Source organism: Monodelphis domestica, chromosome 4, assembly GCF_027887165.1.
Source record: "Monodelphis domestica isolate mMonDom1 chromosome 4, mMonDom1.pri, whole genome shotgun sequence".
In the NCBI taxonomy this organism is placed as follows: Eukaryota; Metazoa; Chordata; class Mammalia; order Didelphimorphia; family Didelphidae; genus Monodelphis; species Monodelphis domestica.
In genome coordinates, this window is record NC_077230.1 from 13,132,571 (window position 1) to 13,149,009 (window position 16,439).

The 16,439-nt window shown below is 43.1% G+C and overlaps 2 protein-coding genes across 13 annotated transcripts in view; one reads left to right on the plus strand and one right to left on the minus strand.

The window, feature by feature from the left end:
* Positions 1–12,031, minus strand: part of SON (SON DNA and RNA binding protein) — a 33,232-nt gene extending 21,201 nt beyond the window's left edge. For all 9 annotated transcript variants that reach the window (XR_008918290.1, XM_007493252.3, XM_007493256.3 and 6 more), the window contains exons 1-3: positions 11,892–12,031; positions 9,149–9,315; positions 778–7,488 (exon numbers count right to left, since the gene is read on the minus strand). Coding sequence is in view for 8 of the 9 variants with exons in the window: in XM_007493252.3 (XP_007493314.2) it covers positions 778–7,488; positions 9,149–9,315; positions 11,892–11,968 (6,955 nt within the window). In the remaining variant the exon portion in view is untranslated. The remainder of the gene's footprint in view (positions 1–777; positions 7,489–9,148; positions 9,316–11,891) is intronic.
* Positions 12,032–12,167: 136 nt separating this feature from the next.
* GART (phosphoribosylglycinamide formyltransferase, phosphoribosylglycinamide synthetase, phosphoribosylaminoimidazole synthetase) overlaps positions 12,168–16,439 on the plus strand; it is a 40,936-nt gene continuing 36,664 nt past the window's right edge. For 2 of the 4 annotated variants that reach the window (XM_056826053.1, XM_056826054.1), the window contains exons 1-2: positions 12,168–12,306; positions 13,119–13,185. The gene's annotated coding sequence lies outside the window, so the exon portion shown is untranslated. Of the gene's footprint in view, positions 12,307–12,642; positions 12,785–13,118; positions 13,186–16,439 lie in introns of those variants that run through there. The other 2 variants (XM_056826052.1, XM_056826055.1) reach the window with 1 other exon arrangement.

The window sequence follows — 16,439 nt, forward strand, 5'->3', positions numbered from 1 at the left end:
ACCATCTACTAACGTGGCCCTCCAAAAAATCTTTATATATAAAAACAAATATTATACCCCACAAAAATTATTTCAAAATAGTTGTCAGCCTTATAGTTTACATGGTACTGGATAAGATAGTGATTAAAAATAGAAGTCTGAATGGCATTCCAGGTTATCTTGTGGCAATATACATTTGGAATATGTGTGTGTATTAAAGCCAATTCATCCCAACCCTTCCTCCTCTCTCCAAATTTTTAATCTGAAGCATCCAAGTTAACGTTTTCCTAATTTATTCCAAAGAATATCAAAATATTAGATCCAGGAATAAATTCAGTTCAACATTGATTGAGGATTTGCTAGACTACTAGGGATACAAAAATAATTCTCAACAGTCTCTGCTATTCAGGAACAAATACACTATGAAGAAAGGCCAGATAGCCCTGGACTCAAAATGGCCTGAGTTCAAGTCCTACCTACCTCATTTAGCTTCTCAGTGTCCCAAATTCTGAAACTCCCAATTACAACACTGCTGAAAGCAGCTACCATGACATATTTAATGATGTAAGAGCTAACAGTTTGCATCAGTGCGAAGTTTCCAAACCAAGAATTCCCCACACAAATTTGAAAAATTTAGTCCAGACCACCCTTTGCCCTGCCAAAATCTAAGCTGAATAAAAAAAAAAACAAAGATAAAGACATTATAAACCAGTAACCTGAAAAACTAAAAGCAGTCCTGAATTTGATTTTTAGTTTTCTACAAACTTCAAACTTTTTTAAAATTAGAGATTGACTTACCCAAATCCGTCAGACGTTTAGGTGGTGACCTGCCTCTTTCAGAAGACCTGGATCGTTTTCGGCGAATAGGAGATCTACTAAAACGCCTCCTCAAGGGTGTTCGTGACCGTCTTAGTCGAACTGGTGATATACTAAAGCTTCTTCGTCTAACCACTGATCTAGATCTTCTTCGGCGGCTTGGGGTACGGCTCCGGCGGCTTGGGGTACGGCTCCGGCGGCTTGGGGTACGGCTCCGGCGGCTTGGGGTACGGCTCCGGCGAACAGGAGAAATGCTAAAGCTCCTTCTTCTAACTACAGACCTAGACCTTCTTCTTCGACTAGGAGTATGACTTCTACTGCGACGACTAGGTGTACGACTTCGAGCTCTGGCTACTTTGCGATTATCTCTAGAGCTAGATCTTTTCCTTTTCCTTTCCCTAGACTTGGACCTGTGTTTTGGAGACCTTTTACGTTTCTCTTTTGATAAAGAACGCCTTCCTCTTGACTTTGATCTTGATCTGCTGCTTCTCCTCCTGCGTCGTGAACGTGACCGTGACCGTGTTTGGGATCGATGAGATTTAGACTTTGATGACCTTTTTCTTGCTCTTGAACGGGATTCACTTGTGCGTCTACGTGATTTGTGTTCTGAAGATTTAGAGCGCTTACTCCGAGATCTTAATGAGGAATCTCTTTTCCTCTCTTTATCACCTTTGTCACGGCTTTTAGTTTTTTTGCTTTTGTCATGTGTGTCCTTAACTTTCACAAAAATTTCATAATCATCCTTTTCTTCTGATGAAGACTCTGAAGCTCTTTCAGGTACGCTAATAACAATAGGGCTGGCAGTAGTTACTATGTCCCGTTCAACTCCACTTGCTGGCAAAGGCCCCTCTACATCAGTCCTTAAGTTTGTGACACGTTCCATATCCTTAGGAAGTAAAGGTCTCACCAGATCTGCATCATTAAGATCACAAATGTTGGCAGCAGGTACAGATTCATGTTCAATATTTTTAGCTGGAAGTGGTGTTTCTTTTTCTGCTTCACTACTACCATCTTTATGGCTGATAGCAATTAACACATCATGTTCAGTATCTTTTACAGGTAATGATGCTTCTGGTTCATTCTTACTAAGTAGATTATTAGCAGACAATATATCATGGTGAATGTCATTAGCAGGCAAAGGTCCCTCAATATCAGCTTCACTACCACCACTAGGACTAGTTGAAATTACCATGTCATGTTCAATCTCTTGAGTGGGTAATGGTCCCTCAATATCAGCCTTACTTATTGAGCTGGTAACAGATGCTGCATAAAGTTCAATCTCCTTAGTAGTTCCCTTTACATCAAGTTCATGAATATGGGAACTAGTGGTAGATACGGTTTCAACTATATTAGCTTCACTAGAGCAGGTGGTCAAAATTGTGTTACGATCAGTCTCATTGCCAGGCAAAAATTTCTCCATACCAATTTCACTAACAACAGGGCTGGTGGCAGAAACAGTGTTATGTTCTGTCTCTTTTGTCATTAAAGGACTATTTACATCCAAAATTATATTTACATGGTGTATGCTTTCATAAGAATGACTCTCTAGTTGCCTCTTTTCATTATTTGATTCTTCACTTGACTGAATGAACATTTCCTGAATGGCTGACTGTTGAGGAAGATTAGGCTCAGCAGAAGTGGCTATATCTGTTCTTTTAATAACAGGTTCTGAAGTCATGACTGTGGACTCCATCATCACTGGGGTCAGCTCAGGAACTACTAAAGTACCTTCAGGCACTGTCACAAATGGCTCTAGAACTGTGGCTTCTGGTTTGGCCACCTCCACCATGGCTGGCTCCGAGAGTGCTACAGTCAGCTCTGGGACCACCATGGCTGACTCCTGAACCACCACTGTGGCCGGCTCCTGGAACATCACTTCTGCCGGTCCCCGGTCTGCCACCTCTGTTGGCCCCTGGAAAGCCACCTCTGTCGGCGCCTGGAACATCACTTCTGCCGGTCCCCGGTCTGCCACCTCTGTCGGCGCCTGGTACGCCACCTCTGTCGGCGCCTGGTACGCCACCTCTGTCGGCGCCTGGTACGCCACCTCTGTCGGCGCCTGGTACGCCACCTCTGTCGGCGCCTGGTACGCCACCTCTGTCGGCGCCTGGTACGCCACCTCTGTCGGCGCCTGGTACGCCACCTCTGTCGGCGCCTGGTAAGCCACCTCTGTCGGCGCCTGGTAAGCCACCTCTGTCGGCGCCTGGTAAGCCACCTCTGTCGGCGCCTGGTAAGCCACCTCTGTCGGCGCCTGGTAAGCCACCTCTGTCGGCGCCTGGTAAGCCACCTCTGTCGGCGCCTGGTAAGCCACCTCTGTCGGCGCCTGGTAAGCCACCTCTGTCGGCGCCTGGTAAGCCACCTCTGTCGGCGCCTGGTAAGCCACCTCTGTCGGCGCCTGGTAAGTCACCTCTTCTGGACCTTGGATCATCACCTCAGTTGACCCCTGGACCGCCATCTCAGCCGGCCCCTGGACCGCCACCTCAGCCAGCCCCTGGACCGCCACCTCAGTCAACCCTGTGACTGTCATCTCTGCTGGCTCTGGGATCACTGCCTCTGCTGGCTCTGGGACTGCCACTTCCGCTGGCTCTGGGACAGTCATCTCTGAGACCACCATATCTGAGGGTTCTGGGACTGCCACCTCTGACAGAAACATCATCTGGTCTGAGATAGGCCCAGATGCTAAAATGGGCTCAAAAGTTTCCACTGATTCTGTCACAATAGGAGACTCAGTGGATTCTGCAGTTGGTATAGCAGTTTCTGACACTGCACCAGAAGACAGGACAGCTACCTGCGGCCCTATAATAGCATGTTCTTGTGTCATATGAGACTCTAAAGATGTTGATGTCATAGAGGATTCTGGCTCTGGTGGTGGCTCTGAAATAGTTATAGCAGGCTCTGATGTTAAGACAGAGGGCTCTGCAGCTCCTACAGAATAATCAGACATTGTAGACTCTGGAATCTCTGTCTGCATCACAGGAGGCTCAGGGGGCAATGCTGGTTCTTCAGAGAGTAATGCTGTCCCAGCAGTAGCCCATGTATTTTCAACAGGTAGTGCTGATTGCTCAACAGGTAATGACGGTCCCTCAGGGGGCTCCTCAGGAGGTAATGGTGGTGTCATAGGGGGCTCCTCAGGTGGCAAAGGTGGCATGGTAGGGGGCTCCTCAGGTGGCAAGGGTGGTACCATATAAGCCTCAGTATAGGAATCCGTATAGGAATCAGCATAAGAATCAGCAGTCATAGACATCATTGAGCGGTCAGCAGTATAAGATGACATCATGGACCGGTCAGAATAGGATGACATCATGGAACGGTCAGAATAAGATGACATCATGGAACGGTCAGCACCCATAGACATCATTGACCTCTCAGCCATTGGAGACATCATAGAACGCTCATAAGCCATCATAGAACGTTCATAGGCTGACATCATAGAGCGCTCAGCCATGGGAGACATCATAGAGCGCTCATAAGCTGACATCATAGAGCGCTCATAGGCTGACATCATAGAACGCTCAGCCATTGGTGACATCATAGAACGTTCATAGGACATCATGGAGCGTTCAGCGGCATAAGATGACATCATAGAGCGTTCAGCAGCATATGACATCATCATAGAGCGCCTAGATGCTAACATTAGGGGTCTGGGTGCTAATCTATAAGGCCTGGGTGCTATTCTATATGGCCTCGGTGCTATCCTATATGGTCTGGGTGACATTCTATAGGGGTCAGGAGCTAGCCTATAGGGATCATGGCCTAACCTATAGGGGTCCTGTCCTAACCTATAAGGGTCATGACCTAATCTGTAAGGGTCATGACCTAACCTGTATGGATCCTGGGCTAACCTGTATGGATCTTGGGCTAACCTGTAGGGATCAGGTGACTTAGGACCTAACATAGAGGACTCTGGTGTACTGGAGGCTAACATCTGGGCATCCATGGTGCTGGAGGCTAACATCTGGGAGTCCATGGTACTAGTCGCTAACATCTGGGAGTCCATGGTGCTGGAGGCTAACATCTGGGAGTCCATGGTGCTAGTCGCTAACATCTGGGAGTCCATGGTGCTAGTCGCTAACATCTGGGAGTCCATGGTGCTAGTCGCTAACATCTGGGAGTCCATGGTGCTAGTCGCTAACATCTGGGAGTCCATGGTGCTAGTCGCTAACATCTGGGAGTCCATGGTGCTAGTCGCTAACATCTGGGAATCCATGGTGCTAGTCGCTAACATCTGGGAGTCCATGGTGCTAGTCGCTAACATCTGGGAGTCCATGCTGTTGGAAGCTAACATCTGGGAGTCCATGCTGTTGGAAGCTAACATCTGGGAGTCCATGCTGTTGGAAGCTAACATCTGGGAGTCCATGGTATTAGAAGCTAGCATCTGGGAGTCCATGGTATTGGAAGCTAGCATCTGGGAGTCCATGGTATTGGAAGCTAACATCTGGGAGTCCATGGTATTGGAAGCTAACATCTGGGAGTCCATGGTATTGGAAGCTAACATATGGGACTCGGGGGTCATCAGGGGATCCACTGATACTGTTACAGATGTATCCCCCACTAATGTAGTAGGTAGCTCCTGTGCTACTGTACTGTATGATTCCAGCGCTGTCGTTGAAGGCACCTCCATGGATTGTGAAACGGTCATCGTTGTCAGATCCGATGTTGTCATCACAGAATGACTCGATATCTCTAGCGCCACAGTTGCCACAGGCTGCCCTGGCAACTCTAGCGCTGCAGCTCCTGTGGGTTGCCCTGACAGCTCTGATGCTACAGGCTGTCCCAGCAACTCTAGTGCCACAGTTGCCACAGGCTGCCCTAGTGCCCCTGACTGCCCCGGCAATTCCTGTGCCACAGTTGCTGAGGGCTGCCCTGGCAACTCAGACACCCCAGTCACCGAAGGCAGCCCCCGCAACTCTGGCACCTCAGGCTGCCCGGGCAACTCTGGTGCTGTTGTAGCCACAGGCTGCCCAGGCAACCCTGATGCTGTCGTCACCTCAGGTTGCCCCGGCAACTCCAGCGCTGGCATCACCGTAGGCTGCTCCGGCTCTGTTGTCATCACAGGTTGTTCTGCCAATTCCAAAGCCACAGTCGCCACAGGCTGCCCAGGCAACTCCATTGCTGTTGTCACCACAGGCAGCCCTGGCAACTCTTGTGGCAATTCCAGCGCCATCGTGGGTTGCCTTGGCACCTCCTCAGGCAACTCCGAGACCATCGATGGTGCTGGAAGCCCAGGCAAATCCTGTGACAACTCAAGCACAGGTGTTGCCGAGGGCCCCGGCAACTCTGGCACCTGTACCAGTGTTGCAGGGGGCCCTGGCAACTCTGGCACCAGTGTCACGGGGGGCCCCAGCAACTCCGGAGCCTGTACCGGCGTTGCAGGAGGCCCCCGAAACTCTAGTACCGATGCCACAGGGGACCCCAGCACCTCCGGAACCGGTGCCTCTGGCACCGGAATCACAGGAGGGCCTGGCACCTCTGGCACCGATGTCATGGGGAGCCCTGGCAGCTCCGGCACCGATGTCACGGGGGGCCCTGGAAGCTCCGGCGTCGATGTCACGGGGGGCCCTGGAAGCTCCGGCGTCGATGTCACAGGGGGCCCTGGAAGCTCCGATGCCGATGTCACGGGGGGCCCTGGAAGCTCCGGCGCTGACGTCGTGGGGGTTCTCAGCAGCTCCGGCACCGATGTCATAGGAGGCCCTGGCAACTCCAACATTGGTGTTGTGGGGGGTCCTGGCAGCTCCGGCACTGGTGTTGTGGGGGGTCCAGGCATTTCTAGCACTGAGATTGCAGGTGGTTTGGGCAACTCCAATACTGTAGTTGTAGGAGGCTCCATAGACAACAATGGTATTGTTGTAGATTGCTCAGGCAACCTCAGAACTTCGGTTACAGATGACTCTGGCAACTCCAAAGTTATTGATGATCTTGGCCTAGGATAGGCCTCTGCAGGTGTCTCTGATGCTATCACCCCAGAAGTTTCTGATAACTCGAGCACTTTTGATGCTGGAGGCTCAAGTAATGTGGTCTTAGACTGCTCTGAAGATGGAATCTCCAAATGCTTCGTCACAGATCTTGCATTGTATTCTGATGACACTGTCACGTATGCCTCAGACGACTTCTGCACTACTGCTGTAGTAGGCACAGGCATCACTGCAGGAGATTCCAACGTCTGTTTCACAGATGATTCCAGGGTTACAGCCACAGATGTCTCTGGTTGCTCTAACGTGAAGGGTTCTGGGACTAATGCTGCATGTAGTTCTGATAGTTCCCCAACTGAAGTTGGCTTCAGTGCAACTAAAGTATGTGGTTCTGATATCTCTACTGCTATTGTAGGAGGTTCCAGAGCAACTGCAGGGGATTCATTCAGTCCCAATGTCATTGTTGGTGACTTCAGCATTACTGCAGGGGGCTTAGGGAGCCCAAGTGCTCTTACAGGGTGTTCCAGCCCCATCACTGAGGGCTCTGAATCAAATTTCAAATAGGAATCAGACTCTAACCCTACATTCCCACCATGATGAGATTTCAGCTTTGAATCAGATTCTTCTGACTGTCTTTTGTATTTTTTCTCTTTCTCTTTCTCTTTCTTCTTTTTCTTCTTTTTATTTTTGTGTTTTTTATGTTTCTTTGATTTTTTAGTGGGAATTTCATCAGTAGGGTCTGTTTGTACAGATACACATCTACTTTTTCTGGAGGCCTCCTTTAAATCTAAAATAAAAAGAAAAGACATTTAATTTTTCAAATCACTCAACACTAAGGTTTAAATATTACAAGATTGAATTTTGCATATTGTGCCATAAAGGATTTTCTTTCTTAAACTTAAATAAAGGTATAACAGAAAATTCAAACATTTGCTCAAGTCAATCTGTCTGACAACCATCAGGCTGAGAACTTTTTCAGTAATATTCTATCAATATTTAAAATACAAACTGCAGGCCTTAGATTTTGCCACAAATTAATGCCTACTCACCAATTCTTTTAATATTGCTTCTCTTAATATATATATATATATATATTTTTTTTTTTTCTGATTTACACTTTAAAAGATACAAAGAGAAAATACTAACAATGAAGGACAGGATTACCCACATTATGTTAGGTTCATTTCCTCTTAACAAAGTATAATGACATAGATTTTATAACATTTTCCTATTATGTCTACATATACTTTAACTCTAATCATCAAAAAGAAAACTAAGGCATTCAACCTTCCACATGAATTTTAATACCTTAATAAAATTATACTCTTTAATTCCAGAAGGACTAAGAACAGCAATTGTCACAAAAATAAAACATGCTCAATTGACACAGGTTGATCCTTTAAGATACTTATTATATTCTAGAAATGAACACTGTAAACTTAGTAATTTTTCAGGAAGAAATATTCCAAAATGGCATTTCAGAGAGAAAAACCAATTTTTCCTAAACTTCAATGCTTAGTTCAATGGTTGAATTAACAATTCTAAAAAATTCAGTATAAAGTCATCAGACGAATAAAAGTACTTAATAATGAAAATATGAACTTCTCTAGCTAATAAGCAACTTGTATTATCTGTTGTTATATTAAATTTAAAAAAAACACAATTAAACTAGAAATAACATACCTTTTATCTTTACTCTTCTCTTTCCCTCCCCCAGCTAGTACACAATTAAAATGATAATATTCAAATCACTTAAACTACCTGTGCCTCAGCTTTGTTATTTCTTTCTTTTTTTTTAAACCCTTACCTTCCACCTTGGAGTCTATACTGTGTATTGACTCCAAGGCAGAAAAGTGGTAAGGCCTAGGCAATGGGGGTCAAGGAACTTTCCCAGGGTCACACAGCTGGGAAGTGTCTGAGGTCAGATTTGAACCTAGGACCTCCCATCTCTAGGCCTGGCTCTCAATCCACTGAGCTACCCAGCTGTTTTTTTTTATTTTATTTATTTTGATGTATTTATTAATTATTATTATTATTATTATTATTATTTCTAAAATGAGGGAACTTTAACTATAGGATTCCAGCTATAAGTCCTTTCATCCTGATATCACTTATTATCATCAATATAACCTACTGTAAATTTCAAAATCATAACATTAAAGAACAAAACCTTAAATGAAGAAAAAACCAGCTTCAATGAGAATAAACTGAAGCATACAAAACTGTTAGATATTTCTATAATGTAAAGTTTCAGGACTTATTTTAACAAAGATGTATATTCAATTAGCCAGAAAATTCAATTAATGCAAGAAATCAGATTATAGCAAAGGACTTCTATACATAGAAGAAATATACTGAAAGATACTGCTTTCTAAAGACCAATTAAACTTCCCTTAAGATTTCTAGGAAAAGATAATCCTTGACACAGATAATCCCTTTTACTTTACCTGGTTTATACCGCAATTCTGTGTCTAGGACCCCAGATAGCACTTCTTCTATTTTCTGCACTATTTCTTCATTTGGTAGGCTCCTTGCACAGGCAGCTGCATCACCTGACTGGTTTCCTTCAACAGGTGGGTTTGTTTCACCATTCAGCTGGCCTTCAACCCTGCCACTGATTTAAAAAATAAAATGATAAAATTCATTAACACTATGGATGTCAATATACTACAAACCAGCACAAAATAACAGCCTAGTAATAATTTGTCTAATTTTTAGCGACTTTAGCACATCAGAACATATATAGTATGAATACATTATCATCTTTTGTGGTTTTTGTAAACATGTTCTTAAACAGTAACAACTCTTACTTAAATTTTATTTACTTCTAATCTACTTTCATCTAGTTTAAATTCTAACTTTTTAGTATCACAGTACTACAATTTTACCAGAGTGTAAACCAAGTAAAACACCCTAAAACAAAGATTTTCTGAAACTATATATTTTATTAGCAGAGAAAAAAAAATACAAAGAAGATCGTATGCCCTGTAACACTAGATGCATATAGGTACGATGAAGGTAAAAAGCCCATTTTTTGGCTAATCTATGCAGAGATACTATTGACCATCAGCATAAGGATAACACACAAAAGTTAGCAAAATAAGCAATACATAAAAATTAATTATATACTGTAAAGTTCAATAAAATTTCCATAAAAGTACCAAAAACATACATCATGTTGTTTAAGAAACTGGCCAAGACGTTAATAAACCAATTAACTGAGAATTTATTACACTTTAACCAATGGCACTGCATACATAAAAAAGCACCAGTTTAAGTTGACATTTCCAAATTATGATTAAATTACCTGAAATCTTCCCTATTTCAACCCAAACAACTTTCATTTGTATTGTATCAAAGATTGAATTTATATTTATGTTCCCCAATCATATTTTTAAATATTTAATACAACTTTGATTCTAATTCATCCAAATTAAATGTAGTAGGTCTAATCTATCAGATCAAATTGCCTTAATCCTAAAAAAAAATCTAAAATAATTTTTAATTACAATGGAAAACATAGACAAAGAAGCACACTCAAAACTATCACAAAAACCCTAGTATAATACTAACACAACTAATTTATCAATGAAGTTAGTTCTCTATTCACACTAATGAAGTAAAGCATTAATCCAAATTATGTAGAGTAACATGTAATCCAAAATCCATTCATATTTGATTCATAATTATCCTAAAACAGGGAGAGGCAAAACCTATTATAAGATGGGTTGAAGGAGGATAACTGATGTTCCTAACTATACTTTACTTTAATTAATTTTAAAATTGGTTTAGTTTTCCTCTAATACATCTTTAATAGAAAGGGTGATGTGTCATGCACAAATTTGCTGTGAATAATAAAAAAAGTGGATAATCTGCAGTCAATTGGCCATAATCAAATGACATAATTACACTACTCAATTTAACACTTTTTGCAATTAATTCTCAGGAATAAGTCTCAATTGAAAATTATTTGTTCAGTCTTATGACCGACAGATTGAAATCAACACGATTTCCCTCCTCCCCACCACCTAACACAACCCACCCCACTGCTCAGTAAATGAGAATTAAAAACTTAATTTGGCTATTTAACTTACTCTTGGAGAGTCAGCTAAGACTACATTGTGACCAACAGACAGACATGATCGGGATGCTGGAGTTTAAAGATAGTGAATAGCCACGGAGAGAAAAAAGTATGAGTGAAACTGTAGCAAATATTTAAGTTTCAAGGACCACGTAAGGTATACGAGGCAGAAACACTAACGGAAAACTACTCAAAAGCAAGAACTCATTATTTTCCTTTTTGGGTAAACAACGGTTTCTTTCCAAATTTCCTTTCTCCACATTTTTGGTAGAGAAAATGAGAACATAAAGGCAATAGTGGTCCAGGGATACTGCGTTAGTCAACCCAACTTTCCTTGTTATTTGAAACTAGGATGGGTGAAAACTGAAATTCTAAAGATATCTTTTCTTCCCCCAACCTCCGGCCAAAATCATACACACACTCCTTCGGTTTCGAACATCTCCCACCTTCAAACCGTGAGTAGCTACCCAACAACAAACTGGACAAATTTTAATTGTTTCCAACTCTTAAAAAAAAAAAACACAGGTGGAGGGAGCAAAGGGGGAAACCAGAAGCCTGAATAATCCACAAACTGGATTGTCGGGTCTTGAATAATAGAGAATTAGCAAAAATGAAAGTTTAAGATTATGCTTTAAAATCGCCGTTATACACCCTTTCCGGGGCTAGGGACATAATGGTGAAACCTCCGGAGACGACGGCGGGGGAGGGGAGGGGAAACGAGGAGGAGGAAGAGGAGGAGGAGGAGCGGAGGAGGAACCTAGGCCCATCCCAAGGTGGACAACGGGGCCTGGAAGACAGAGGGAAGGGGGGTTACTCCGAAGAGAAAGGGAAGTCTACGAACGCAGCCTGTAGATTAGGGGTTGGTGGGGGTGGGGGGAGGAGGGGAGCGTCGCGGAGCGAGAGACGAAAGCCCTCGCGCGCGAGGGAAGAGAGGAAGGAAGGCAGGAGATGGGGGAGGGGGCGGGGGCCAGGAAATAGATCCCAGGCCCGGGCGAGGCTCCTGCAGGGCCTAGGCCAAAGGACGATGGCGGCTTCGGGAGAAACCGCGGTGGAACATTGTATCGGTCCCAGTGGTCAACTAAAGGCAGATGCTCCTGGGAAGACGTTACCTGGAAAGCTCTTGCTGAATTTCCCGGAATTTACTGACCACGAAGGACCTGAAGATCTGCTCGATGTTTGTCGCCATGGCGGCCGCTCCGTTCTCTCAACTCCTCCTCCCAAGACCTCCAGGCTCCCAGCATGCGTCGGGAGTAGGCGCTGCGGCCGGTTCCTTATCTCTCTTCCCTCATTGGTTCTTGCCAGTGCTCCAAGGAAGGCACGCTCTGCCACTGGGCCAATCAGCGGGCACGTATCCACTTTCTCGGGCAGTTCTTGCGAGACCAGGGCGGAGCCGTTGACGTAAGCTCCAAGCTCGGGGCTTCGGCGGCCATGTTAGTGCCTGACGCAGGCGCCATTACAGGGCCAGTATCGGCTGGTGAATCCCGCCAACATGAACGGCTTAATCTCCAGCGTTCGGGGCGGGAGGTGGGTTCGTACTTGTGCAGTTTGGGTTGATTAGAGGGCATAACTATCCCGAAGGGGGACTGGCGGCGGAGTAAAAACCAGCCAGTTTTCCCGCGGAGCCCGCAGACGCCTGAGGGGGGCGCCAATTCCGCCTTCATTGCCGTCCCAAGGAGGGCCCGCCTCCTCGGTGCCGTCCTCCCAATGCTCGCGCAGTCCTGTGACTCTGGAAAATACAACCTCTTTCCCTCCGCCCCCGACCCTTCCCCCGCCCCATGTCTAAATCCACCTCATTTTCCGAACCCACGCCACTCGGACTCTCCCTGGCTGTTTGGCTTTCTTGGGTTTTTCCAGGACCCTAATTCCTAAGTGGTGTGCCGGGATATTCTGCGGCGGGAAAGCGCGTCTGTCGTTACCCTGACGAAATAGATCCCCCGGCCGTACGAGCTCTCGGCGGCACTTTTTAAGGGAAAAACTTTACGGGTCCTCGGTGGCGTTGGAGGTACAAGCCTGAAGGGGAGCGTTGGGTTCGGGAGGGGGGTGGGGGGCGGTGAGAATCATTATGTAACCCATATAGACATGATTTCCCCGTGGTCTGGGGCGAACACACGAGGTTGGAATCTGTAAGCCCACGAAGGGCTGTCACATGAACTGTCCGCCTCTGTTCTGAGCTGAACCAGGCGGCTTCAGCCATTGTCCTTTGGGGGTCGGGAGTTCGGTATTTGTGTCCCCCGGGCTTGCCAGTGGCTACCGGTTTGCCAGTGACTGCCCATCTACGAAATTATGAACATTGGAAGGTTTCCTGAACTTACGGATTTCCTTTCCACCTCTCACAGACTTCCGCGGAGCAAAGGACCTTGGGGTTTGTTCCTTTTGGCGCGTCGTAACACTTGTTCGTAAAAAGTAGGTGCTGGGCTCCTTTGTATTTTATTTTTCTTCGTTAACCTCTAAATAGTCATACTCAAACACACTTAATGTAGATTTCTATAATGTCTTGTAATTTGTTAACAAGAGGAGAGAAAAAACTGTGATAATGGTAATTTATTGGGGGTAGAATTTCAGTTTTTAAGATTCTGTGGGTCGTCCATGTGCTTTTTACTTAACTCTGTGACTAACGGAGCAGTTATTTTTTTCTTCAAATGAACTTCCAGCTAGAATTCATTTCGTTTTTTAAATCTATTTGGAGGTGGGCATGGGTTTTTCTTTTAACTTTGGGACTAATGGAGCATTTTTCTTCTGAGAGAATGCATTTTGTTTTTTAATTCTATGGGGGTAGAATGCTTTTCCCTTAACCCAGCAGCTAATGAAACGTTTTTGTTGGGGGTTTTTCTAGTTAGATACTTAATATAGAAATCATTTTGCTGTAATCTTATCAAGTTGTTTTAATCATATGAAAATGTACCTTCAACCCTTAAATAATGAAGCATTTTTTCTTTAAACATCAGAATTCATTTCTTTTTTTACTCCTTTGCAGTTGCCATGTGCATTTTCTTAACACTAATAGAATGTTTTTCTTCATAAGTACTTCTGAGAATGCATTTTGTTTATTTAATCCTGTGGGATTGACAATATGTTTTTCCTTTTACCATATACACAGTAGAGACTTGTTTTACTTTCTTTTTTAACATTTACATTGCCAGTGTTTGCAGTCTTAATTTTTCATTAAAATGTTCTTGCTTTTGAGTTTTGAATTGCTGATAAGGTAAATGTTTCAAATTTGTTCTTTTCTCTAGACAGTACAAATAATTTCTTTTTTTCAGTTTTTAAAAAAATTAAGAATTGTTCAGTTCTTTGATATAATTTGCTATTAACTATTCTCCATGTAGTCCAAAATGTCTTCAGTGGGCGCTTTTGCTCTCACATAGTATAAATTAGGAATTTTGAAAATAGCCTAATTTCTGCTTTGTACTCTGCTAATTGAGTGGAATGCAAGTTATCCAGGTAAACTAAACACAATTGTGTCCAGTCTAAAAAAATAAGTAGGTATGCATGTTTTAAAGCTAAAAGAATTGAAGGTTATCTGGGATTAAATGGCAAATAAAATTTTTGCCTGGGATTATGCAGCTATTAAGTGTCTGCTGAGTTTGATTCAGGTCATCCTGACTCCAGATGTGGCACTCTTTCCACTTAGTCAACTATCTTGGTACTAGTTAGAATATCTACTTAATTGCCATGTCCTTTCGATTCTACCCCTAATCATATCTTTACTCACACCACAACTACCCTAGTTCAAGTTCTTACTAGTTCCTACTCTGACTTTTGAACAGTCTCATTTCCACTTTCCATTGCATCCTCTGCCAAACTCATATCCCTGCTGTCCTCCCTTTATTCAATCATCATAATTGGACTTCTGAAACAATTTGGTCCCAGAGCCGAATCCTGTCAGCCCCTTGTTTTTGTATGGCCTCTGACTAATCATAGTTTTGTCTTTTTTTTTTTAATGTAATCAACATTTTGTTTAACCCTTAACTTAAATACTAAATATTGGTTCTAAGGCACAAGAGTGATATGATCTGGGCAGAGGGTGGGTTAAATGACTTGCCCACTGTCTTACAGATAGGAAGTGACAGGGAGTCAGATGTGAATCCAGGACCTCCAGTTTTCCAAGCCTGGCTTTCTATCCACTGAGATTCATAGCTGCCTTTTCTGACTCTCCAATTCTCTCTCCAGAAGTAATTTTTTATTTTCTATATACCTGGTATTCCATTCTATGAATATGTTTTATTGCCCTCCTTCCCTGAGATAACTAGATGACAAAGTAGATAGAGCACTAGAGTCAAGAAAGATCTGAGCTCAAATATGGGCCTATACTTACTAACTGTGTGACCTTGGGCAGAGAGCTTAAATTCTAGCTGAATTTTCTCTACTGGAAAATGGGTATAAGAGCAGTATCTCCCTTTGTAAAGCACTTAGCCTCCTATATAAAGGCACTGGAAATACAAAGGTTAAAAAGAAGACAAGAAAAACTAATTTTATTGGAGAGAGGAAAGGTTTGATTTTTGGACATATTAATGATCAAAAATATTTTACAAGCTTCCAGAAGTTTTCATGGACCACCCAAGAGAACATATCCAGCACACAATTAGAAATGTAACTTTAGGGAACACCATTACCCATCCTAACTAACTTCTTGCCATTCAGTAACAAATTCTCATCCTAAAATTTCAGTGTCGTTTTTTTACTTCTAGTTAGTTGCAAAGTCCTATCCCCTCTATTGACCCTAAATTAAAATTCTTGTTACCTCTCAAATGTATTAAGAGTAAAAAGTTTTCTAGCCTGTTCTCTTAAACCAACCCTTCATAAAGCAGTCAGGGTAATTATTCTCAGTCTAATCATGTCACACTCCCTTAGTCAAAAACAGTAATTTCCCATTGCCTAAAAAATAAAATGCTTTATTCTTATGATGCTATTCAAGCTCTTCCTTGAATTTGCTTCCATTCTGCCTCTCAATTTGTCTAAATTCTCTTCAAGGGCTTATTCATATACTACTAATTCTTTGAGGTCTGCTTAGATTCCTTCCAATTCCCCTCCCCCCCCAAAAAAAAAAAAGAAAAGCCTTTTCTGACCTATGTGTTTTTCCGTTTTTTCTTGGCTCTTTGCCCTACTATATTTTCTTAAGCCAACAACTGAAATTCCTTTTTTTAATTGAAAATTTTAAATTAATTTAGAATATTTTTCCATGGTTGCATGATTCATGTTCTTTCCCTCCCCTCCTCCAACACCACTACCACCCCACCCCCATAGCCAATAAAAAATCCCCCTGGGTTTTACATGTGTATTTCCATATTATTAATATTGAGGTGATCGCTTAGTCTACATCCCCAATCCTATCCCCATCCACCCATGTGATGAAGCAAGAAACTGAAATTCTTAACATAGCGCAATTCCTTACACATGGTGCTTAAATATTGGAATTGTTACTGAGAGACTGGGTCTAGAAGAGATCACTTTCATAGAGTCTTAGAGGTGATAATTGAACCTATGACAGTGGATAAAATTGAAGAGGAAGAAAGATAAGGTAAAGAGCCAAAGGATAGAACCTTGAGTAATACTATCACTTAAGAGGTAGAGAGGAAAAGGAAGGTTTAGGAAAACAAAATTAGGCTAGTTCCATTTTCAAAAGCCAAACGAAAAGAGTATGAAAAAAGAGAGATGGT